This window comes from Anas platyrhynchos, chromosome 2 (genome assembly GCF_047663525.1).
Source record: "Anas platyrhynchos isolate ZD024472 breed Pekin duck chromosome 2, IASCAAS_PekinDuck_T2T, whole genome shotgun sequence".
NCBI classification, from domain to species: Eukaryota; Metazoa; Chordata; class Aves; order Anseriformes; family Anatidae; genus Anas; species Anas platyrhynchos.
Genome location: NC_092588.1, coordinates 123,298,972 through 123,323,682, shown reverse-complemented (window position 1 = coordinate 123,323,682; position 24,711 = coordinate 123,298,972). Strand labels below are relative to the sequence as shown.

The 24,711-nt window shown below is 41.2% G+C and overlaps 1 protein-coding gene across 1 annotated transcript in view; it reads left to right on the top strand.

The window, feature by feature from the left end:
* CHN2 (chimerin 2) overlaps positions 1 to 24,711 on the top strand; it is a 164,139-nt gene that overhangs the window by 121,260 nt on the left and 18,168 nt on the right. Inside the window, exons 7-8 of the mRNA XM_038173738.2 lie at positions 17,336 to 17,413; positions 24,000 to 24,084. Coding sequence (XP_038029666.1) covers positions 17,336 to 17,413; positions 24,000 to 24,084 — 163 coding nt within the window. The remainder of the gene's footprint in view (positions 1 to 17,335; positions 17,414 to 23,999; positions 24,085 to 24,711) is intronic.

Sequence of the window (24,711 nt, the reverse complement as noted above, 5' to 3'; positions counted from 1 at the left end):
CTTGTGCCAATTTATTCTCTGAAGAAGCAGGGGATCTGGTTATTCTGGGCAAAACAGGGACAGCAAGGAGAAAAACCTGTAAAAGGTGTGTTCTTAGTGAACTGGAAGGAGGCTTCCACTTCTCTCTTCCTCTTTGTTTGCATGTTAATCACTAATTCAGCACTTAACCAACGGAGAGCCAGGAGCTTTAGTACTTCAGGTATTATATGCAGTGCACTTTTAAAACACTCTGGTAATTTGCTGTTGGGTCCTTGCTCCATTATTTGCGAATTCTGCTTCACAGCCTTAAAAATGAATGTCTTTTTCTGTTGCAATTATGTTCCATTTCATATATATGAAAGAAAAAGGAGTTGTTATGAAGGTGGGGCAGCTTTCTAGACTGTAAGCTCTTCAGGGCAGGGAACAATCTTTTCCTCTGTGTTTGTACAGCATTGCTGTTGTCGTGAGCTGGCCAAAGGCTCAAACTCCTGTGCACTATTGCAATGCAAATAATAAACACTACTGAAAGCAAGGAGTCTGTTCAGTCAGTGGGAGTCTTCACCAAAATATGAACATGGGGAAACGAGATGTCAAAGTCAATGCTCTCTTATATGTGCTATTTAGCTCATAGTAGCCACTTAAAATGTTAATGAATTTTATAAATTAGTCATGCAGCTCATTGATACCTTGCATACTTTGAAGATTTTCTGATGATAAATACAATATTTCTTATTAACAATAAATAGCGATGCTGTGCAGATTTACCAAAGAAAAGTTCTTCTTACTTTGTGACTCTACCAGTTAAAAAAAAAAAAAAAAACACACCTTGAATCCTAAAGAGTTCCTGCAAATACAAATCATTGTAAACTGCAGAATTCCTAAGGCACACAGGAAAGTACTTCTGCAAATCTAGAATGTCTGATCATTCAGTTCACTACATGAACTACAATATATCTAACCGTAGAGGACATTTCATTTAAAAAAAAAAAAAGTTTCTCTAGGCAATGAGTTAATATATATTAGTGATTCAAGACATCTTATGAAACAAAAATGAAACTTCACCCGTGGAATTAATTTAGTAAATATTTTTTTCTTATCTGATGCTGCATACAGTTATGAGAGTCATCTCAGCTGAATATGAACAGGAAATGACTGGAATATTGATAATATGGATGGCTGAAGCAAAGCTGCATTGAAAACAGTAGCCCAAGTGCATTCAGTAGGATGGTTGGCCCACTTCTAGCATCAGACAGGCAATTACACAAGGGCAGGAAACAGAAGGTGAACAATACACAGGGTAAAAGGCCGTCATTGTGAGACAGCAGAGATCCCTGCTTGGAGCTGGTACCCACCTACAGAAGAATCTGGTGAGGCAGAATTTTCATTGAATTCTTCAAGGGAAACTCTTAATTGCTCAATAGTAAGTAATAAAAGTACTGCAGCTGTGAGTTGTCTTTGACGTTGTACCTGTGGAGGAGAAGTGCTCTAAACAGCTTGCTCCAGCTCCTCAGAAGAGTTTCCTCATTGCCCAGCTGTTGTTTTTCTCATACATTGTTGTTGTGGAAAATCTGCCAGATTCTGCACAATTCTTTCTCACCTGTAGTATTAACTTCCCCTGACATTGTTCTGTGCTAAACTACAAAGTTAATCTCCTTATTCTAAATTGATCTCTAAGGCCCTTTTGACCTCATTTGGCGCTTAAGCACCTCATATGGTTTTTAAGAAGTGATGCTCCCACCATCCCATTCCCTGGCAGACAATGTGCCAAAGCCAGGTTACATGGCCCTTACTGGCTGGGTCAATGTAGCTGGCACCTGGGTGTTTCCTAACTCTTCCCCTTGTCAGTGAGCACATATGTATCTCATACTGCTGAGACCATCCTTGATCAGTATGAACAGCTGGGAAGACAGATATAATTCCTTTTAATGGTCACGTCATTAGCTGAGAGACACCACTTGCTCATTTCCAGTTGCTGCTTCTTTGTCCTGGGGGCTCCCTGGGACAGATGTTCCCCTCTGCCTTTGCCCTGCAGAGTCCATGTGAGTGCAGTTACAGGGAGGTGTAGGACTTGAAACGGAAATGAAATCTGTGGAAATGAACAGCTTACTCACCACCTAAACTTGCCAAGCAATTCGGAAGAAGACTGTTGCCTTCGCTGAAGCCCTGGTTCCCAGCAGCCTGGCTGAAGCTCTCAATCAGCTGCAGCTGAAGCTGGGTGATGATGAAGCAGCCTGCAAGTCTACTGGATCACAGCTGCTCCTTCAGGCCAGGGTGTTTGCCTGGTGTTTGTTACTGGAGCCAGGGGTGTTGCTGCTCTCTGGTATTTGCATGCAGTTGTATCTAGTAAGGGCTTTATTATTGTTATTTATTTCTAAACCTATGTCTAACTGGGGGCTGTAGTGATTTCCTTTAGAAGCAGCCATTGCTGATCTGTCCCACTGCTGTTACTGATCTGCGTGTAGGGGTACTCCTAAAAAGCAAACAAAAAACTGGTGCTAGAGCAACAGACTCTTCAGTGGATCATAAAGCACATTTTATTTATTAGTTTGCAAACAAATTTTAGATGTTGTGTTCTGACCTGCAAAGCTTTATGAAATTCGTGAACTATCACCTGAGAAGATAATCTTTCTCATCACAACATATTGCCGCCGCTGAAGTTAATGAAGAAGATTAGTAAGGAAGGAAAAAAGTCCCCTAGTGGAAAGGGTTCATCCTAAACATCATGAAAGCATCCAAATCTGTTGATCTGTGGAGTATCATCACTTCACCATGCAGTAGTGAAGGCTGTGAAACTGGTGTGTGAATGAAATGTGGAGCACGGGGAAAATAAAAGCAGCTGAATTTCTTTCTATGCCGATTTTGTAATTACGTTAAATTACAAAGAGTCCATGTTGGCAAGTTGCAAAAAATTGCTATAAATTAAAATAAAACAAGGGCAGGATGCAATCATGATGATGCTGATAGAAGATGGCAGTTTGTTTAATGAAATCTCTCTGTATCACAGCAATAGTAAGCTGACTTGTTAAACCTCTTAAAGCAAATTAGATGATTTTAAAATGAAGTGAAAATGCATTTAAGTGATAAATTAACTTACTTTGTCTCAATCTGCAATACAAACAGTGCTCAGCCTGTTTTTCAAAATGTAGAGCCCAGGAGCAGTTATTCTTTATGTTACAATTTCAAAATAAGTTAAAAGTTTTCTGCCAATTTGGAAATTAACTTAGTATAAATGGAAGCATTTAGTGTGGTGTGAAAATGTACTACCCAAAATGATGTAAAAGGAGCTATGGTTTTCTTTCAGTGCAGTGAAGCCTGATTTTAGCTTTTGTCTTGTGCTCTGGAAAGTAATTTGTATAAAATGGGGTTTAAAACGTGGCATTGTCTGCTTCTTGCTGAGTAAATCCTTCATTAATGCCGTCTGTATTAAGCATGTCTCTCCGCTCCACCAGGTCTGAAGTGTGATACTTTGCAAAGAGCTGAGTCTTTCCAAGGCATTCCTTCAGGGGCGCTTCTCTTGAATCAGCCTTTGCAAGGGCATGGCAGTGGCATGGCTCCTTTTTTGTGCTGCCGAGGTTAAGTCTATCTTTCTTTAAGTCCTGAGAGAGCAAAAATGAAAGTAGAAAACAGCAGTGATTCACACCAGACTGCTGAAGACATGATTTTTCTGTTATTCCTCACTTCAGCCGTGAGAATTAGGTTCTTTCCTACTTCAAATTATAAAGTATTTAGATATTTGCCTTTTGTTTTAGTAGCAGAAGAGCCATTCTCAGTGGGGCTGAAGCTGTCACTGCAGATTAACGGAGCTCTGGGGACCAACAGATAAACAGAAAGAAAAAGAATGCAAAGCCCCCATGTCTCCGCAGTGAGCTTGTCCAGGGGAATACAACTCTGCTCTCATAGAGAATCTCCTTTGAAACACACATTTTATCAAAGCAACGTAGCGGGGGCTGTAGTAGCATTGGGAAAATTTTACAGTTCTTATGTTTACTTCATTCTGAATTGTGATAAATGTAAAACACTCAACTATTTATGAACTAACACTGAGGAAACAGGATAAAATGTAGCACAAATTTTGAGTTAGAGTGGCTGAACCTGTTCCAACTGTTTTTCATGTGTTATTAACTGTTTTTAACAAAACATTTCCAACTGGAAACAGAAGATTCCTTGCTAAGGTATTTCAAACTTCAATGATTCCACAGGTTAAAAAAAAAAAAAAAAAAAAAAAAAAGAGAGAGAGAGAGAATGAAAAAGGGAACGTGGGTCTTGGTCAGAACTTCCCTGTGCGAGTTCCCAGCCTGATGAGTCACATATTCTCCAAAATGCTGTTTCCCTGAAAATTCCCCCCCCCCTCCTCCAAGTTCAAACATGCTGACTAATGCACAGTTCTTCTCAGATTAGTGAAATAAAACCCGGTGATATTTGATGAATCAAATGAGTCCTCCCTCTGTTCTGTCTTAACCCCTGGCCCAACTCCATGGTGTGCTGGAAGCCTTCAGCTCCAGACGAATTAATGGCAGTGGAAGATGTGCAGCACAGCACCGGTTTGGGCCCTTCCAGTATGTGCAGTTGTTACTGTCAGCATTGCTGAGACAGTGAAATTCAGAGTGAGTTTGATGGCGTCTGTTATGTCTCTTGTCTCATCAGCATAATGGTTTTCTGCATTCCCATCCACTGGCCACAGCTGTGCAAATCCACTGAAAGCCGTGGGTTTATTCGAGAAGTCTCACAGATAGAGCTGGTTTGTACAGCTGCGCCGGAGGGAATAATTTGAACCTTATTTTGTGTGGTTATATGCAAGAAGAAAAGGCTTAACTTGGTTCTTGGGGCAAAACCACACAGAGACAGTGACGTCTCGCATGGAACCTTATCTTTTTATCAGCAAAAACATCCTCCTGGCTCAGGAGCTGGGGCACAAGCTACCATGGGGCACCAGTGGGTGGTGGGTCCCAGTCTCAGCTCGAGCCATGAACAGGAGTGGGTCTGTGGTGTCCCCAGTCACTCAAGGAAAGAAGACCTTGATGACAGAAGGTGCTGGGGGCTTTCTTGATCCTGGCAATGCCCCTGTGGAGAAGATGCTCAATACCTTCCTTGAAGGAGCTTTTTATTCTTGGTGGAATGGCTTCACCTTCACACGTGTCTGTCAGTTGTTGCATAGGGAAGGTGGAATAAAGCAGATTGGAAAAATCATTTCTGATCCTTTTGGTAATGTTTAGTGGTGGTAACATAAGGAGCGTGATAGCAGCTGTGAGGCCACTTTGATGATCATCTTCAATGAAACATACCTAAGTGCAGTGTAACCACTTCAGTGCAATAATACACTTAACACAGTGGATCAAAATGAACATTAGCGTTTGCCTGATTGAGCTTTATTTTACAAATGTTACCAAAGTATTACTATTCCTTGTAAAATTGTACTTCTGTTTGTCGTGCTATTCCCCCTAAACCATAACAGAGGCTCGTGAGTGCTTAGATCTTACAGAAGCCCAAGTACCATAGGCAGGCTTTTATTTTGTCAATTTTACAGCTGGAAAAATGGAGGCACAGGTTATAGGTTAATTATTTCATCCCAGTCTGTGTGGTCAACAGTGTAACTGTTTCTGAATTCAGAAATCCTGCTCTAATTGCCAGGGACATAATACATGTCCATGATAGCTTATTTAAATAAATAAATAAATAAAATCAAAATTTATGTATACTGCTAGCTTGTTTCAGGGATCTTTCCACACTTTGGAAAGATGACACTATTATTTCCATGTTGGGATATTCTTTTTTTTTATATGCTTCTGCTAGGAACCTCATCTGTTGCAAAGCAAAAATCTGTGCTCTGCGGAAAAACATGATCGTACCAAGTACCACATGCATTCAGAGGCCAAATTTCCCTGATCTAAACAGTAATCAGATAATCAGGTGATGTATAACTTCAGGTAAATGCTAGCCAGGTAAACTGCAGAAAATATTTTAGCTGGATGAGATCACTGTACACGCAGTCTAGTTTGGATGTTCTGAGAGTCTGTCCTGGAGCACCACACCAGCTGCCATCCCTTGGTATCCAATGATCAGAAAGAAGAGAAGTGAGAGTGATTTCATAGATCTGGAGCTACATTCATGGGAGAAAAGTGACTACAAAACTAACTACAGTCTTGTGCTGTTTAATTCCTTTGACTTAAGTGGGGCTATAAAATATGGATGAAATCCTTTACAGAGAAAAAATATTCTTTATAACAGCAAAGCTAATTTATTCTGTGTTTCCCCAACCATTTCTTATGAACTCCTCATCACAAGCAAAACAAAATAAATAAGCTGTAAGCCAAGTTGCTGCAGTTGAGCTACAGGCATTGAGAGAGAGAGAGAATACAGCATCAGTCTTGCTTTTTGAGAACTTTAAAAGTGCTGCTGATGATAGGACAGTATCTATTCAGATTAATTAAACAGCTGTAAAAGGATATAAATACAGAAGTGCTGGCAACTGCACATTTCAAAAGAAATGCATTTTGTTCTGCAAAATACAGACTTTTTCCTTTGAGCGGGCAGACTCAACTGCACTTTGAGTTTATGCTGGTGGTAGCCCCATGGGTCCGATGGAGTAAACCCCGGGCTGGGCAGTGATGTCATTCCCTCCGCTCTTTTTTAATCTCCTTTTTGTGTTGAGAGCAGCCATCTGTCCCCCTCCAAACAATGACGGAAGCAGCTGTGCAAGTCCTGCCATCAACAACAAAAGCTGCCACTTCATACCAGAGGGCAGCGGGCTGGGGGTCATGGGGAGCTGTAAGGACATCAGGGTCAGGTGACACCTGATGCTGCGCTGTACAGGAAAATAAAACTGGGATTATACAGCCTTTATGTCCTCATTCACTAACAGAGAAGTAAGGTCAGCCTTTGTCTGAGTTTCTCTTCAATGGCCATGGGAATGCAAATGTGGTTTCAAAGGTAGCAGTACCGCTACTTGCCCACAGAGTAAAAGTGGAACAAAAACAGCTTCAAGCAACAGGCAAGGCAAACATGACATGAAACAATGCTTTCGAAGAGAAAATAAAACAACTCGAATACATTCTGGTACTTTACACAAGTTCAAAGTGTAGGATCTCAAGTGGTTTGAGTATCCTATAACACGCCCTTAGAAAAGCCCAGTGAACCGTGCTTTTTCATGTCTGGTCTGCAGCATACAGTAGCTCCTTGCTTCTTTGTGGGAAAGGAGAAGCTGATCAAGGGCCTGGTGCAGATCAGAAGCTGCATTCAGGAGAAGAAGAAGCTGGTGATGCACTGAGCTGCTTTTTCTGCAGAGTGGGCTGGAAGGAGCCAAAGCAGGCTGCCTGCTCTCCAGAGTACAATTGCCCCTTCCTGCAGGCAGTTTTCCACTTTCCAACAAATGGATGAATTCCTACCGCAATAACTTTATTTCCATGCTGTGTCCAAGTGGAGAACAGAAGCTAATGCAGGCTTATGCTCTAGAAATTTTTCTCCTATACCACGGGGGAGTGTAATGTATAGGGTAAACTTCATGCATATAAGGTAAAAATTCACATCTGAGAGCAGAGCTTCCTGTCTCTTCTTTAACCCCACGCTGCTTTTCTCTGGATGGATTCCTGCTCTGTTTCCAAGCAAACATGCATTTTAGAGCCATTAGTCAGAAAAATACCAAAGGTTATACAGCCATGCCACTAGTTTTGGGATGACAGTCAAGGATTTGACCCTGTCTCTCATGAGTGACATTCCTTGAAGCTTGATGGGACAGAAGCACATATATCACAATCGAGTAAGTTGTAAATACCATATGCTCCCACCTCAGGGGAGCTCATGTTGGGACATGGAAGCATTCGGGGATGTACAGCTCAGCTCAGACTAGCCACAGCTGGCCCAGCACCAAACCCAATGATTCCTTCCATGCCACAGTTTCACTTACTTATGTGGATAGTGGGTTCTTACTGCCCCCTTTTTTCTTCTTTTTTTTTTTTTTCTTCATGCCATCCACAAAGGATACTGGAATACAAGCTTGCAGTCATAAAGCACAACATTGTGTACTTTACATACTGTTTGTTTGTGTTGTTTTGTTTTTTTCTGTACATACTTTACATACTGTTCTCTTATTTGCTAATTGCCTTCTTTGTGTCCTAAATGGCATAAAATATTATTTTCACCTTACATTGCCTGCCTAGTTTATGTGTTATTACAGGAAGAAGTCACAAGATATGGCAGTAAAACAGGGCAGAAGTATTAGTGATAATTTAAAAACACATTAGTCCATTTCTAGTTCACTGCACTACATATTTTACCTGACAGTGTCGTGACTGCTGAGCAGAATTATAGCTCTGTCATGCTCTTTGTAAGTTTGAGACTGAAGCTTTAGAGTTCCTTCACAACACCCAGGAACTGTCAAAACTAGAGAAGAATCCTGTTTGCTGCTTATTGCTGATATTGGCACTGTCTTCCCTGCAAATTGCCTATCATCTCCATCTCCCTGTGAGCTCTGAACGAACAGAGCATCACACTGTTGAGGATCAAGTCCCGAACTGTTACTTTCCAGGAACAATTATGTTTTACAGATTGCCAGTTTGTTAGACAAGATGATCACTGGTTCACAAATCACTGATTCACGAATTATTTGTTCCATTTCACTTACACACATCTCTTCTTCAGTATGCATTAAAGTCTGTTGTTTTAAGCTGTCTTAAGCTAGGGCAAAGCTCGTGGTGATGCTGCTAGCTCCTGAGACTGCCACAGCATACTTTACATTCTGGCAGCTCTCTCGGCATTGCTCTGAGTCCCTCCAGAGATCAGCTGGCTCTGCCGAGTGGTTAGTGGCTCAGAACATAAATGCCATTTCTGTCTGATTCTGTGATTTCTGGGAAACTTTCCTGAAAACTATTTTGCTCTTTGTTTTGTCATGATCCCAGGGGACTAGAGTTTTGCTCCTCTATATGAACAGAACCTCTGACTGTGGTCCTTAGGTTTCAGCCCAGAGCACATGCAGCTAGGTAGCCCTCTAAAAAAAGTTTTCTCACAACATCATACAGTATCCAAACTCCAAGTGAGAAACAGAAGCAATTTCTGTATTTTATTTTTTGAATTTTATTTATTTTCGTATGTTTGGTTTCACTGTGTTTGGAGCAGATAGCTTGTTACTGTATTGCTTTGAGATAGCACCTGTTTATAGGGCATAGTACTGTTTGAGACACAAAAATGAGAATTAACCTAAAAGTGAGTAGGTAGGCATGTTTTTATCATGCTATGTACATGTTTGGGTGTGTGGTGGGGCATATGGTCAAACATACAGGCCTTATGCCCACTGTCTCTAAAAGACAGTAGCGATACAGCACTGGCATTTTCTATCAAGTTCACTCATTTCATGTCCTGACATTAAACAGACTTAACACCATCTCACAAAGTATGGTTCTTGGTTAACCCTGTGATTTAGCACGGCACCCAACCAGCTCCTGCAGTGCATCAGCAGCTATGCTCAACAACTGCACCGGAGCAAGACCAGGGCCCCAATGACAGGGTTCCTGTGCTCACGGCACCTCCATCCTTGTTCCTGTCCCTCCATGGGCACTGCGGCACACTCACATACATTGCCTTACTCAGGGGGGACATTCTTGCTTTCCTTTCCATCTAGACTGGGAAGCAGACGTGTTAACTTCTCCACTTCATTATGGTAGCTCAGCATGCTTGGCTTTCGTTCAAGCTCTGCAGTCTCCTTGCAGGGAAATGACTGTTTTAATCGATGGCAAGCTGGCTCTCCCAAACAAAGTGCTATTTCTTCAGCAAGGAAGAGCTTCACAGTGAAAACATAAAAATATGGACAGGTCAAATATGTGTATAACTTATGTGCTCTGAAGCCAGTATCCACTGAGGGTCTGGATAAAAACTATGATGTTTACAATATTTTTTTAAATCTGTCTCTTGACTAATAGCCCCATATCTTGCAGACAGCATGAGTCACTTCCCTCGTAATTCAGAGAGGCCATTTTATATCATATTAAGTTCATTATGTTGCTAGGCTATTTCCTCTGTGGGTGAAATGTCAAAATGCTGGCTACCTGTATAGTCAGCATTAGAAATTTGTATTAATTGTGTACCGACTCCTCCACAGTTATACTTTCTGAAAAAAACTTCATCCAATGAGTCCAGATGAACTTACATATGTAGCTGAGTAACAAATAATACAGCAAACTGGGTAGTCCCTGGATTCAGAGCATCTTACCTATCTCTAAAGTATGGCAAGTATTAATATCCAAAACAAAGTTAAGTTACTGTTCTATAATTACTCATAGATATAGTTTAGGCCAATAAAAAAAGGGTACCTTATTCAATTTATTCTAAAATTGAATAGATGGTAGAAAAAATAGAAATAGAAAAGAGCTCAAAGAGAGATTAATCTTATGTAATTTTAGATAGCTTAAAGTAAGCTGTCTTTCTATCTCAGTCATCTAATTTCCTTATATCATCCATAAAAGAGCTGCAAGCACAACCATTTGAAACTTGGTCTGTCTTAGAAGAGGATGAATCATTGTCTGGAGGTTTCGTTTTTCTCCTTTGATTATGGAGAGAGCCCAGATAACTGTTTTAGATTAGATTCCTGCCATCCATCCCTTCAGTCCATCCTTAAATGTCTGTTCTTTAGAAAAATACTGTGTTAGTTTTGTTATCTGAAGAACATTATTGATAGAATAACAAGATCACTGCAGATTTTTGACAAAGATTGGGATAAATATTATGTTTAATTTTGGTCTGACTACAGACTGGATCTTGTCATAGATACTCTTTATCATTTATAGGTGTGATAACAGTACTTATTCACATACATTGCAGTCAATCATATGTGTTGCATCCACAAAGAGAACAAGAAGTAATTCAAAAATAAATCCAGTGCAGTTTTCCTTAGAAAGCCCTCTTTGCAATTGAAGTGGTTCCTGCCAGCCCCACTGTGGGGGCCTTGGTGCTCTTCTTCCTCCGTGGTGACAGCAGTGGCATCAGCGTCTGGTTCTCCTCTCATTTGCCTCACTTAGCCTTCACCCCCTGCCCTTTCATCCCTTTACTACCATTTGGGTCATGAATACTAAGCACAGAGGAGAGGCTCATGAACTTGGCCAGGAAAACGTCATTAATAACCTTGACAAGTATGGAGATGGATTGGAAAGGATAAAGGAGAGAGTAGGAGGAAAGGAAGTCGCTGCAGTAAATAGGCCAGACCTGCTGTTACCATGATAATCTCTACAGGGTTATTTGGGGGAACAACTGAATTAGCTCATCCTATACCTAGATCCTTTCTTTATTTCTGGACTTATTTCTTCCTTGATACCTACTATCAACTTAAAATACAGTACATCTTTATAATAGTTTACAAAAATGAGAAACGTAAGAACTATTTTAGACACATTAGGTATAATGGTGGGCATGGAATGCACAGCTTAGCACATTGTGATACAGTGGCCTGTATACAATAAAAGGTTTTAGCCCACCCATTATTTTTAATTGGAGATGAATGTGTAATTGCATGCCACTTAATGTAACCTCCAGTTGTTGTTCCAAAACAGACAATAGTTTAGTATATTAATACTCCATAAGAGGCTTTCATCAACTATTATTTTTAGTAACAGTCTCTGTTGCCTTGCTGAATCTACAGCATTTCACCTCTGGTTTACTACATTGTTTTGAGAAAAATAATCATGATGTGTACAGAAAAATCTGCTTGAGAAGGATTTAAAAGGGGGATCTGAAGTTTAAGAGAGATTATATTTCCATTTGCTGTAGGTAAATTCTGTCTTTTATCTCCTTTATCTGCAGGGGAAGGCATTGAGTACCCTATCAGAAAAAGGTGGATATAAATGACAATTGGTCACTGTGATGCTACTAAACAATCACATTATTTTAGGAGAGGTGTAAAGATTTCAGTTCAGAACTTCAGAGCATTTACTGCAGTAGTCCCTGTAAATGAGAGCTTCTCTTTGCTCTGAACCGTGTTGTCTGCAAAAGAAAAGGCTGTCAGTGGGGGCACTGTCTCCAGTATAGTGACTTTAGGCTCACCAAAGAAAATGGCACCAGCAGGGAATTGCTCTTTTCTTGTCTTTAGTTCATGTCAAGGATTCTTGGGGCTGCTTGGACTTGAAGGTCCTCAAGAGACCTTCCAAATATCTACCCACGAGTCTCTTCTCTCTTCGGTGGTGAGGAGCACATATAAACCTAGTTAGTACAATGATACCTGGTGGGATTTGGTGGTGATGGAAGTGCATCCAGGCTCTTCAGAATAGTAGCCCAATATCAATAATCTGCTGCCATAAGCATCTACAGAACATTGTTGACAGTTCTTCAAACTTAGGATGTGCAGATGAACTGGTTGTCATTAAAAAAAAAAAAAAAAAAAAAAAAAAAAGTTGCAACTCCGAGGAATAAAAAGCAAAACGATAGATATATCTTGATCCCCTTAAAAAAATAATAATCAAAAAAAAAAAAAAAAAAAAACCACTATTGTATTTGTTGTTTTGTTTTGGATTGTATTTTTTAATGGGGCCAGACTTTGACAAAGTTCAGTTTACTGAGCTGTGGCTCACATGAAAGGAAGTCAGTGGTGGAGACAAGAGACTTGGGTTTTTATTGGTAAAACTACTTCCTCGATGGACCTGTGTTCAGGGGAAGCTGTCGCTCTTGCAGCTGCAGCTGCGTGGAACAGAAAGTAGCAGACATCTAATGTCAATTATTTTGTGTGTGTTCATTTCCTGAGAGCGTGTGGACTGTGTTCCTCTCAAAAGCAAAACTGAGAGCAGCATCAGACCCATTTCTGTGTGGTCTGGTTCCTTCCTTAATGGTGAGGTGTGTGCTGCAGAGCTTCATGGTCCTGCACACTTTTGTCATCTGTATTCACCTGATACACATCAAGAAACTTGCCATGAGAGGGGTTGATTTCTTAGGAAAGTGTGTTTTGCAAGAGCGGGTTCACAAGTGCCACTCTGCAGTCATGGTGCTCTGCTTTTTGTTTAATACATCTTCCGCGGAGATCTTGTTTCCTCCCACTGTTTCAACAGTAGAGAAGCCTTTTGGTGTCAGCTCCTGCTGCTGTGGCAAAGGGCGGCACAGGCTGGCCACAGTGCTGTCGCACAAAGGCCTTTCTCTGATTGACCTCCATGGCCATATCCCTCCTATGCCTTGTGTTTCGCTAAGGGTGCACTCAGACCGCAGCATTACTCACTGGCTTCTTTGGAGTTGCCTCCTGTGTGCACCGTGAGAAGAGCTTGGTGGGAGAAAACCAGGAAAAAGTCAATAGCTGCAAGATTCTTGCATCATGTGTCATCTCCATGTTGTGCTTGCAATTGAGCAAGCGCAAGCTGTCTGGCAGATTACTCAGTGTGCCGTGCCTGTGAGGAAACAGACCTCCCTTTGACCTATGACTGTATTTATGTGTGGCGTTGGATGTATTTAGTTAGGGATCAGCCACTGGTTTGTCACAACTCCTCATCACGCAGCAGGCTTCCTTTTGATGCTGGTCTTGTCTAGGAAAATGTGCTAAGCTGCTCCTCTGCTCGTTGTAGTTGTGTCATTGCCTCATCCCCACCAGACACATGCATGTGGGTGGCAGCAGCTGGAGAAGACAAACCATAGCTCTCCACCTCACCTTTCCCATGTGCGTTGGAAGGCCTGCCGAGGAGTAGGCTTCCATTCTCTCCCCTGCACGCACATGAAGGATGAGACTCATCTTTCAGCCAGTCCTCAGTGCTGCCCACAGGATTAAAACTGAAATCACGCAACATGTACAAAAATGAAAGCTTTCAAAGCTAAAATTTATTCTTTCTTGCCCCCAAGGCCTTTGTTAGCAAACAAGATGGCAGTGTTTTAGGGAAGAGACAATTATGCAGTTCAGCTCATTCTACAGAGGCGTGCTGGAAATGTCACAGCAGCTGAGTTGCACTCTCCCCCCACTTTTAATTTTATTATTCTAGTTCAGTGACATTTATTTTGCTGTAAATGCTCAATTTGCTATATAATACTTGTGTTTTACAGAGAGAGTGACAAACTGAAATCATATGTTACGCAGAAATCCTTTGGTCTGAAAATGCAGACAGGCTGTATTTGCCTTTCAGTCTTTACTAGTTCAGACATTTGGTCACAACCAGCAATAATATTTTTAGCCACTGGCATTCTCTTCCTTAGCTGCAGGCTCACTTGTTAACTTGATCAAGAGATACTCTTTAAATGAGCTGACACCATGTTCTGTGCAATAAATTTTGTATTAAGAGAAAAAAAATGATAAAATGGTTCAGTTACTGGGGCTGCCCTAGGGTATCAGTGCCTTAGAACTGGTTGCTGGTGAGAATTTGATGTTGCTGCGGTTTGATTTTGATTTAGAGACGAAGGGGTTGTATTGCATTCCAGCTCATTTCAGGTTCACAGCACCATTTTAGACACCCAACCTGGTTGGGCTTTGTATGACTAAGCTTCTTAAGAGGATGCACTCGTGGTTGGCCTTCTGTACACATCCTGTGTTTGCAAGGGATCCCATTAAACCATCAAAACAGGGCCCAAACAGAACAGATAAAGTAACCTAGTGGATAAAAAAAAAAAAAAATCACACATGATAAACAGTAAATACTCATCTGCCTTAGTCATGTGAACTAGTTTGGCTGTTTTCCGCCTCCAAGTCAATTAAGTTTAATGCTTCTATGCAAACAGTCAGAGTTTCCATTAAATACAGTACTGCGTGTTTGATCCTAAGATGACACTCTGATATTCCAAAAATAGTGTAATTCTAAGACGTATCATCGTAAGCCTGATGCTTGAGTATCCAATCTGCAATGTTATGTAAAAAATATTGGTTATATAATGGGATTTTTATCAGTCCAGTGACATAAATACAAATATTAGAGCATTATTAGGCAACCAACCTCTCTGTGACTTTGGATCTGTTATCCTGGAAGTCAGAGCAAAAGTCACTTATATATTTTTGGGGATTTAGGTGCTGTAGCTCCAGAGGTGTCTGGAAACTCAGAGCTAGTTGGCTTTTCTTTGTTACAGATGAACATAAACACATTTAAAATGGTACTGAGAACAGAAACAGTGGTGTGATGAGAACTTCAAGCTGTTCTGAAGTTTCTTTCCTGATAACCTTTATTGAAGCCATTACCTCTGGGTACGAGGGGTTGTCAGGATGTCCCTCAAACCAGAGCTCTTCATGTCTTGAAGTACACTGAAAAAGATCTGGGGGAGAATAGTCTGCCTTCATCTGCTAGAAAGCAGATAAAGGTCCTGAGCTGGCAGAAATCAGGACTTACTAGCGGGAGGACATATGGAAGAGCAGCAGGGATTTCCTCCAGGCAGAGCAATATTAATACATACATCACTGCTGCTTGTCGCTGGTGGTCAGATAACAGTGCCATGTGCTGGGGAAAGGCTGGGCAAGCAGCAACTGCTCCAGGAGTAGCAAGGCTGTCTGGAAATCCTGCCTATAGGGCAGCAGAAGCTTTGCAATATGATAGCTCATAAAAAGGAGTGCTCTAAGTTACCCAGCAAAGAAAGGAATTATGTTGTACGTAGAAATAGGTGCATCGTTTTATAGTTGAAAATCTGATTTTGCTGGTTGCAGAACTTCTTGAAAACCCTAAGTAGGGCACTATATGAAATTGCACAGCCTGATGTTACCAACAGCCGACCATCTGTCCCCATGGGCTTTCAAATCAAGAAAGCATCCTTTCTAAGAGTAGGCAATCTATAGTGTGGAGGTTTTAGTGAATTAGATGAACCTTCCGACTTTTCAGCCTGAGGTAAAAGCAGACTGAAAAAAAAAGAAAAAGAAAAAAAAAATAAAAAAGAAAGAAAGAAAAAAAAAAACAAGTTCAACTTCACAAGTTAACATGAGTAAATTAAACACTTTAATTTCATGTATTTTCTGGGTAGGTTGAAGTGAGGCAGACTGTAAAAGGTTGATGTGGTCTTTAGTGTCTCTTGCTCAGGGAAGCAGTTTTCCCAGGAGCACTGGCAAACCCTGGTTTGCTCTTCCTCAGCATATCAAACATTAGACACACCTCAGAGAATTACATCTCCCCTTAAAAGCTTTCGTTCTCTCATGGTTGGAGGGTGGGCATGTTCACTAAAGGAGCAGGAGAGAGGAGATGGAGGGAGGGAAAGGAAGGGCTGAAATTGCTGCCCAGGGGATGCTTGATGTCACGTCTTCTGTGTCCTGGGGAGGGAATGTACCTACCTGTAAAGAACTAAGGTGCCTAAAGTAGCACTGCAAACTGTACTACAGGCTGGTTAGGCTTCAGATCTCTGCTGTCACAGGGCTGTAAAGTCCCTTCCCCTCCCCAGTCTACATATGTATGCAAGCAGAGTGAAGGACAACAGCTCTTTCTACCTTGCAGGTACTGTTCTGCAAACAGGGTTGTGTCCATGGGCTTCCTACAGCTGCCTGAATTTGCCTGTCCACACTTTAAACACCGCATGAGGTTTCAGGGCTTCCTAGCCTGTATCCCCCCCCAGCTGAATTTCCAACTTTCTCTGACAGTGAGATCGCTCCATACTACTAAGCACGCTCTCACAAAATATTCTGATTTAAAACATGACATCAAAGTGCTTGGAGTGCTGCTGGATTTCCCCCTTGTAGAGGATATGAAAGAAAGGAGAGATTTTTAGCCCCGTAAGATTAAACAATCATCATGGTTTTAAGGGCTTAATCTGCTGGCATGCAGGCTGCTGGCTTATAAATCTCCGAGTGTAATTGGATGCAGCATCGGATTCAGTTGTGTGGGCTTCTCCGGGGCTTTTTTGTTTGTTTGTTCATTTCCAACAGGCTGCAGAGCAGCAGCGATCTTCCCCTTGGAAGGCGTTTGGGCGTGAAGCCATAAAGCCGTGCCCCCGGCCGGCATTTCGGCAGCACCTCTCTGGATCCCACAGCCTGAGGAAGGAGGGAGGGAGGGAGGGAGGGAAGGGGGGGCTCGGTGCATGAATTTGAGCTATTGTTTCAGACGCACATCTGCCTTCAGAAATAGCACGGCACAGGCCGTTACTTATTCAGATGCAGAAGCTCCTTCCGTCCCACAAGCCGGCCCATTCGAGTCACATGCCAGAGGTCTCGGCAGAATGGGCTGCAGCTGCTTCAAATCTGCTGTCTAACATCAGAAGCAGTTGGACAAACTGTGCTGTACTGACAGCAGCGAGCCTGCCAGGCACCGGGGAAGACAGGGAAAAGATCTGGGACCCGAGCACGATGTTCTCGGAGGATCTGTGGCTGGAAAATGAGAAAAGCTGCGCCGTTGTTCACAAGTCGAAGCGAGGAAGGAAACGCCAAGAGCTCCTGGCTGTGGCCCTGGGGGTGAAGGTGGGAGTCAAGGGGGCACTTCTGTGGCAACCTCTGAAACTCTTTGCCTATTCGCAGATCACCTCCTTGGTCAGGAGAGCAGCCTTAACTCAAAATGACAACCATTTCAACTATGAAAAAGCACACAATTTTAAGGTAAGCGTGACTTCCTATTATTTTCGGCTGAAAAGTTCTGTTTCGATGTCTTGTGTTTTATTTTTTGCTGCGACTGTGGATTTGCAGGCACCCATTCGTACTAGCTCTGAGAATAACTGTTGAAAAAAAATTGTTTCTACTTTAAGTTCCACTGACTGCATTACTAATATGTCTCCACATAAATACTTTATCCAAATAATGTTTTTGCTACTTGCTAGACTACTTAATTGGTATTTTAGTTCTTTTTGCCTAGATTCAGTTCTTTTTTGTTGTTGTTCAGAAAAAAACAAGGTACTCTAGAGTAATTGTCTGTACCTTAAAGTGTATCCATTTTTACTTGATAAAAAGGCCCCTTTTCAAAATCCAGCTGTTATCAGAAGCCACTAGCACCAGCATAGCCACAGCAAACATTTTGTACCCTTTCTGCTTTCAAGAAGTTGAGAGCGCTCCGGTGCTCACCAACAATACGGCAGAGTGCAGTGGTAGTTTTGTCTCCTAGCTTTTGTTCCAGCACCATATGCTATGGAAATGCTCTTAAGAGCCCCCCCGAGCCATAGGACCTAAGCTTATACTTGCTTGTCAAACTAAAGCAAATAGTTGGACAAGCCCAGGGATGTTTAAATGGATTATTTTATTGCTGTCTTATGCATGCAAAATCAGATTTTTAGTTTTTTTTTCCAAGTGCTGTGTCTGGCATGCTGGATAAGGGAAGTGACTCAGCTTTGGAAATGGACCTTTCAGGCACCTTGGGCTGAAATGTGTTGCCAAAAGGACAGTGCTCGTTCCAGAGTTTGCCAGCCAGTTACCGTACCTAATCTTGTCAATTTGTGATTTGATGGTTGTCAGGGTGGATACAGAGGGAATAAGAGGTGGTAACATGACAAGGAAGGAAAGCATCTCAGCTTTGAAAACTCAGTTTGCTTAATACTCCTTGAAGATGCTGATCTGGGTCACTGTCAGAGTATTTCAGCTCATTAGCTGAGAATTTTCTGATACTCATCTCTGGCATGTGAAAAAAAAGAGAAGCACTGATGAAAATGATTTCACTGATTTTGTGGTTTAGTAAAAAAAGCTTTACTTCTGTTTTTTCTATATATTCTTCCATGAAGACATTGCTCTCCTCTACAATGCTTCTGCTGCAGTTGGTAGATCAATAATTTAATATTAGTGAGCAAAGCAAATAATAGCATCCCTCTTCTCATTCCTCCTCCTTGACCCTGTGTGCAGAACAATCAATATTTATCTCACTGATCAGCACTGAAGGATATAGGGGAAGTATGCTGTGTTTTCTTGCTTGATTAAAACATCTTTCATTCTTTCTGGGTTTTGCCCTCATTATCATTTTAATATCAAAACTATTTTAGTTTAACAAGAAAATATTTTCTCATGACTGAGACTTTTTTCCACTTTGACCCATGCATTCTTTCCTCTTCAAAATTCCCCTTGTTTTGGCTTTGATTTATAATTGGAAATGTGCCCAGTTAACTTTGCGTTTGCACAATCTAGCTGTTGTACAGCCTCTGTTCCTTTCTGTTTCAAAAGAGTCATAGTTTTAACTGGAAAATCACATGATTAAAATATGCATCTATTTAAAAGCTTGACAGCAGAAAATTGTTTTATTCTAGTAAAGGAAATAAAATACTTAAGAAAGAAATATTAAAAAACTATGTTGTCCATAAGGAAAGGTTAGTCAAAAGTGTAACATTTACTTAATGAACAAATATCTTCACTATGAAAATGTAGTTAGTTTTCTAAAGGAGCATATTAAAACATGTCTAGCTGCTCAACAAAAGTGGGTAGAATGCTTAGAGTAGAATATTTGGATTTAAAAAACAGCTAAATTCAAGTCTATCTTTAGTACAGTCTGATATTAATTATGAAATATGTTAAGAAATTATTTAAAAGAGAAAGAATGGCTTTATGGGTTTTGGAGCAAAATTCTCAATGGCTTCTGACAGCATTCAGCTATGACAGTCTGGGATTTTTCAGTAGGAGAATGCTATTTTTCAGACATTCAAAGAGTTGTCTTCTGGGTTTTTAGGTGAATACTGACATGCATTGTATCATTCAGTTCATAGGGACAAAGGTGACATGTCACAGTGTTCATCAGAATCTTGTCATAGGCTGTTCTTCATGAACAAACAGAAGCTTTTTAGTTCTCTTCCTGAAAAATCTTAAAGATGGGCACAATTGTAGTGAAACTGATGAGACTTTTGTTGATCTGACACCAAAGTTCTTAAAAGATCAACTAGGATCTCCCTCCAGCCTTTCCAAATCAATATAGAAATCAAAAAAAAAGACCACTGGAGTCTGGAGAGTGAGGGCACCAAGTTATGCCAAAGCATCCCTGCGTCCTTATTCAGACTCTCTTCCAAATTACAGGGCAAACAAACACACAAAAAAAGATTTAAGATTGAGTCTGATTTGTTAACCTAGGTTCATCCTGAGCACACAACACAGTCACATGGGTTTAGATTTGGAGCTGGCGTCTGTCTGGCGGGACAACTTTGCATAAGCCAATGTAGACATACCGTAATTCAGGAAGGAGAATAAATCTCTGAAGCCCTGTTCAGAAAAACACAGAGGTATTTCTGTAACTACGTGGGTTTCAGCCTAGCTGAATCGCAAAGTCATCTTGCATTTCAGCAGGATTTGGATCCAGCAGACTTTGGCTTGTGCTTTACCCACCAGTTCATGACAGTGTCAGACTCGTGCCCAAAGGCAGCAGTATGGAGTGTGGAGATGCTCGACCTGTTTTGTTCTAGGTTAGGAGTTCGTGACAGGGCCTTCGTGCTGCTTTAAGTGAACAAATATAACCGAATAATATGCTTTTACCCAAGTATTGCTCCTGTTTGCCACCATAGCTTGGGCAATCCCCACAACAGGATTTGCTACTGGAGAGTAAAGGCAGCTGATTACTTGCAAGTCAGAAGCTCTGCTGGGAGAAAGGAGGCTCTGGGATAAATTTCCCCTTGCATTAATCACTGCAGACAAACACTGCTTCTGGGACACAAAATCGTTTGTGGGAGGCATTTTTACAGGCATCATGAAGATTGTGTGTGTATTTGAACAAAAATAACAGTGGAGCCAGCTTGTCTTCCCTGCAAGCAGCCCTGGATCAGCAGGAGTCCGTAGGAAAATGCAAATCCACATGTACTCAGGTGAAAGTCTGAGGAAATCTCTCATTTTCTTTGGCCGCAAATAGAAAAGTCATCAAGCACAGTCAACTAAACAACAGTGATCTCAGAAGCAGCACCATATAATTCCTATTAAAACATGCATTTCAATCCAAGGCGATTTTTAGTTTGTTTCTCTAATATTTCTAAAGGGATCATTTTGTCTTGTCACTGCACTGGAACTCCTTCACTTTGGTCTTAGTTTCTCCCTCTGTGAAGACAGCTCATGTAAAACTCCAGACACACTCAGACTTACTGACATAGATTGTGCCCATGGGGGGAGCTCTTCCATTTGGAAACAGGGACACCAGAGGACTGAAGGATGAAAGTGGGAGCAGAGGAAGGCAATAGTAACAGACACACAGGGGAATACTGGGTGACAACCCAAGGGTGGCCAGCAGACAAAAGAGGGTGAATGTAAGAAACACCTTTTTGTTGAATGGCATTGAGGTGATAATGAAACAGAGTGAAGAAGTTAGAAGGAGTTAGTCAATGTGGAAAGAAAATAAATGAAAAGATGGAACAATACAAGTATGGTGTATAGTCTGAAATGTCCCACATTTGGCTTATATGAATAAATACTTCCCTGTAAATTATTGTTATCAGTTGGAATTGTTTGTAGACTATAGCAAAATGAGCCCAAAGCTATGTCATATATACACAGAGAACTCTGGGCAGAACGGGATGGGGACAATAAATAAATCTTGATCGTTTTTTCAAAAATCTAAGCCCAGTAGATTTGTAATGATACAATTACAAAGGATGGAGCAAAACCTAAAAACCCATCTGAAAACTCTGAGACCTGCTGTTACTTCCCGTTGTTTAAAACAGAGATGAGATCAGTCTTACAGGCAAAATTCCCATTTACCACTTGAAAGTGCTGTATGCTTTGAGCTGAGTTCAAGTGTTGTGTTCGGAAGGGCAGACTTCCTTCACTATTTTGGTAAAAATTAATGACAAGACAATAAAAGACTTCAAAAAGTTCCTTGTATCTTAGGAGATTTTTGCACCTTCATCTAGAAACTTCTCAAGGTCTCCTTTCTGCAGTTGGAGGAAGCAAGTATTTCCCTGTTTCGGCCTGACCAGAAAAAAGCAAGCCTAGTTTATTCTCAGGGTATTTCAGTTGGGAACTTTACATTTGAGCAAAAATGCAGAGCCGTGAAAAATTAAAGTGAATGCATAAATTAGAGCTAGCCCTTTGAGGACCACCAAGCTGAAGAAAACAAGGGCCGGGTGCATGGTCAGCACTTCTCAGATGGAGTGAGAGGTGCTTCTGAGTGAGCACTGAGGACTATTTCCCATTAATGACAGGAGAGATCAAGGAATAATCAGCTACCATTTTTCTAAATACGCTACAGCGAGATCAGCTGAAATAAGCTTTATGTAAAGTGAGCAAGTAGGCCCCAAATATCCTAGCAACTGAGATGTACTTCATGCAGAATGGAAATGGTGCAGTTTTTAAAATAGTGAGTGAGCTTTTACAGCCACTTCTCGCAAGGTTAGCCTTTGTAAACCACCACAAAGCAGAAGAGGCAGATAGCTGACTTCCCATAGCAGACGATTCTCACCCACAATTAAATGCAGGTGCAGACCTACTAATTATGTGGTTATCAGTCTAAAAATGGTAAAGATGGAGGCATAATTCATCTCGTCTGTAGTTTTGTATAAACTGAAGGTCACACAAAACATACACCTGAAACTCAGGGCATCAGCTGGTGTTAAGTGCTGCCTTGCCTGAAATTTTATGGTACTCCCCATTTAAAATAAAATAAAATATTAAACGAGCAAGAAGTGTATGTGTATATATGATAAATCTTAAACTCTATTGCAAGGCATTGTTTCCCAGAGATAAACATTTTACTGAGAGGTGAAACAATATTTTAGAAAATTTGACCCAGTCAGATTTTCTAGCTGAGACCCTTCAGACCTATCAAAAGGGAGGAAGAATTGACTGTGGGTAATTGGTCAGAAGTAATTTGTGGCTCTTTAAAGTAAAAATGTCACATTTTTTATCACTAAATGAGAAAGAGGGGTCCATGCTAAAATCACAGTACTTAATCTTCCCTCTCAAGAGTACAGACTTGTTTACATGTGATCCTGCAGCCAAATGGGGCTAAAACATTAGCGAGCTAAACGCTTGCCTTAAAAGTTTACAGAGTTTATTTGAAAAGGACAACAGCCATTTCTTACTCTACGAAGTAAAGTCAAGAGCAACTTTCCCCATCCCAAAGGGCGGAAGCGGCCTGTCAGCAATCTGCCCCATCGGTAAACACCAACACGTCAGAAGGAAAAGGAAGCATCAGCAGCCTGAGCGTGCATGATTTATGTTTCGCTAACCTCAATTAAGTCTCTGGCCAGAACTGGCTCGTACCATGTCCATTCACACAGGCATAGGCCTCACTATTTATTCTTCTTTTCAATGAAAGTGAAATGCTTACTTTACCAGAGCACACATCTTAAACAAAAAGCTTTTCCATTGTAGCCTTTGCAAATGCAGTTGAGGAAGCAGCAGTTGTGTGTAAAACATGGCTTAGGAGCCAGTGTGTTCTCTCAGTATCTAGGTCACTTTATTTCTTCTTATTTACTGATGTGCAGACTGCAGCAAAATGACATTTAATGTACCAAGAAAGGGCTCTGTGACATCTTTTGCCTATGTGAGTCCAATTTACATACTACAGCTGGGAAGGGTATAGTTTGCTTTTATTACCAATGGACTCAGATGGGCAAAGTCAGATCTTTCCTGAACTACCACCTGGAATGAGTGCACAAGTCATTCCTTATCATCTCCAATGCAAGTTTGTAACAGTCACCTTGAGTTGTGATCAGTGTTGTTGCACACGGATGCACAGGTAACGTCATCATCAGTGTGCTTAATAATTGAGTGCATCGGTTTTGCACTAGATCTATGGGTACACGGCTTTGTGGGAAATCAAAATTGGGCACATTTATAGGGATTTTCTGTCACTTCATTTCCCTTTCTTTCAAATAATGTCTTGAAGAATGTTTGAATCTCAGAAAAGTGCCTGTTTGGTTTGACCTAGTCAAATAGAAGCATTGACTATACAGTTCATTATTAGTTTTACTTTTTTTCTCCTCTGACTAGTGAACCTGGTTTCTTTCCCTCTACTAGAACTAAAATGTCAGCTAGCAAAAATTATTTGTTTTTAATGTCGCACGCAGCCCGGTTCTCTGTTATGTTAAGCCTATTGAAAGATAAACTTTGAGATCAAAGCAAATTTCTGTTCCCATGGTTTATTTCATCTAGACTAGGGAAAGATGTGGGCACTGTGTGCTAACGATTTACTCCTACTGAGTCTTCTGTTGTTTATCCAGTTTAGTTGTTCCATCTGTCAGACCATCTGCCTCCCAATGACCCCATTTCTTTTTCCCCCCCTCTGTTTGTATTGCAGGTCCACACGTTTCGAGGTCCGCACTGGTGTGAATACTGTGCCAACTTCATGTGGGGTCTCATCGCTCAGGGAGTGAGGTGTTCAGGTAGCCCACAAACACTTTCGATCTTTTTCATGAAGTGCTCAGGCATCCATCCCACCCCACCCCAGACTGCATGCCCTGCAAGAGCGAGGAGTAGGGGTCACTTTGCAAAACGTGCCAAGAAGTCCTGTGTTGCCAATTACAGCAGTGTCATTGCCTGTCATATTCTTTGTCCCACAAAGCACAGACTAGTACAGGCACCAGGTTTTAAACAGAAATAATATGTATTTAGCATCTACAGTCCAGATCTTTTGTTAGAAAAGGTGTGTCTTTGATAGGGTGGGTAAAGAGCATCTCACCTTCCGAACTATCAGAAATGGGACAACAGCTCTCCCACTTAGTATACCAGGCAGCCTGATTTTACACAGATACGTGAAATGTACTTGGAAGAAAGCCTACATGTGCTTTGGAAGATTAACCCTAGCTTTTGAAACACCGCATTTAGAAGTTTTGCCCTGTGTGATTTACCACATTGGCTGGTTTGGAAACGAATCCATCAGCCCTTCTTTGCTGAAGTTGACATCCATTCAGTAGTGCCTTGGTAATTCATGTGCATTGGTGCATACATTAAGAATTGTTCTTTATGGTGTCATTAAGTTTTCACCTGAATGTTTTTATGTCTTAAGAAAC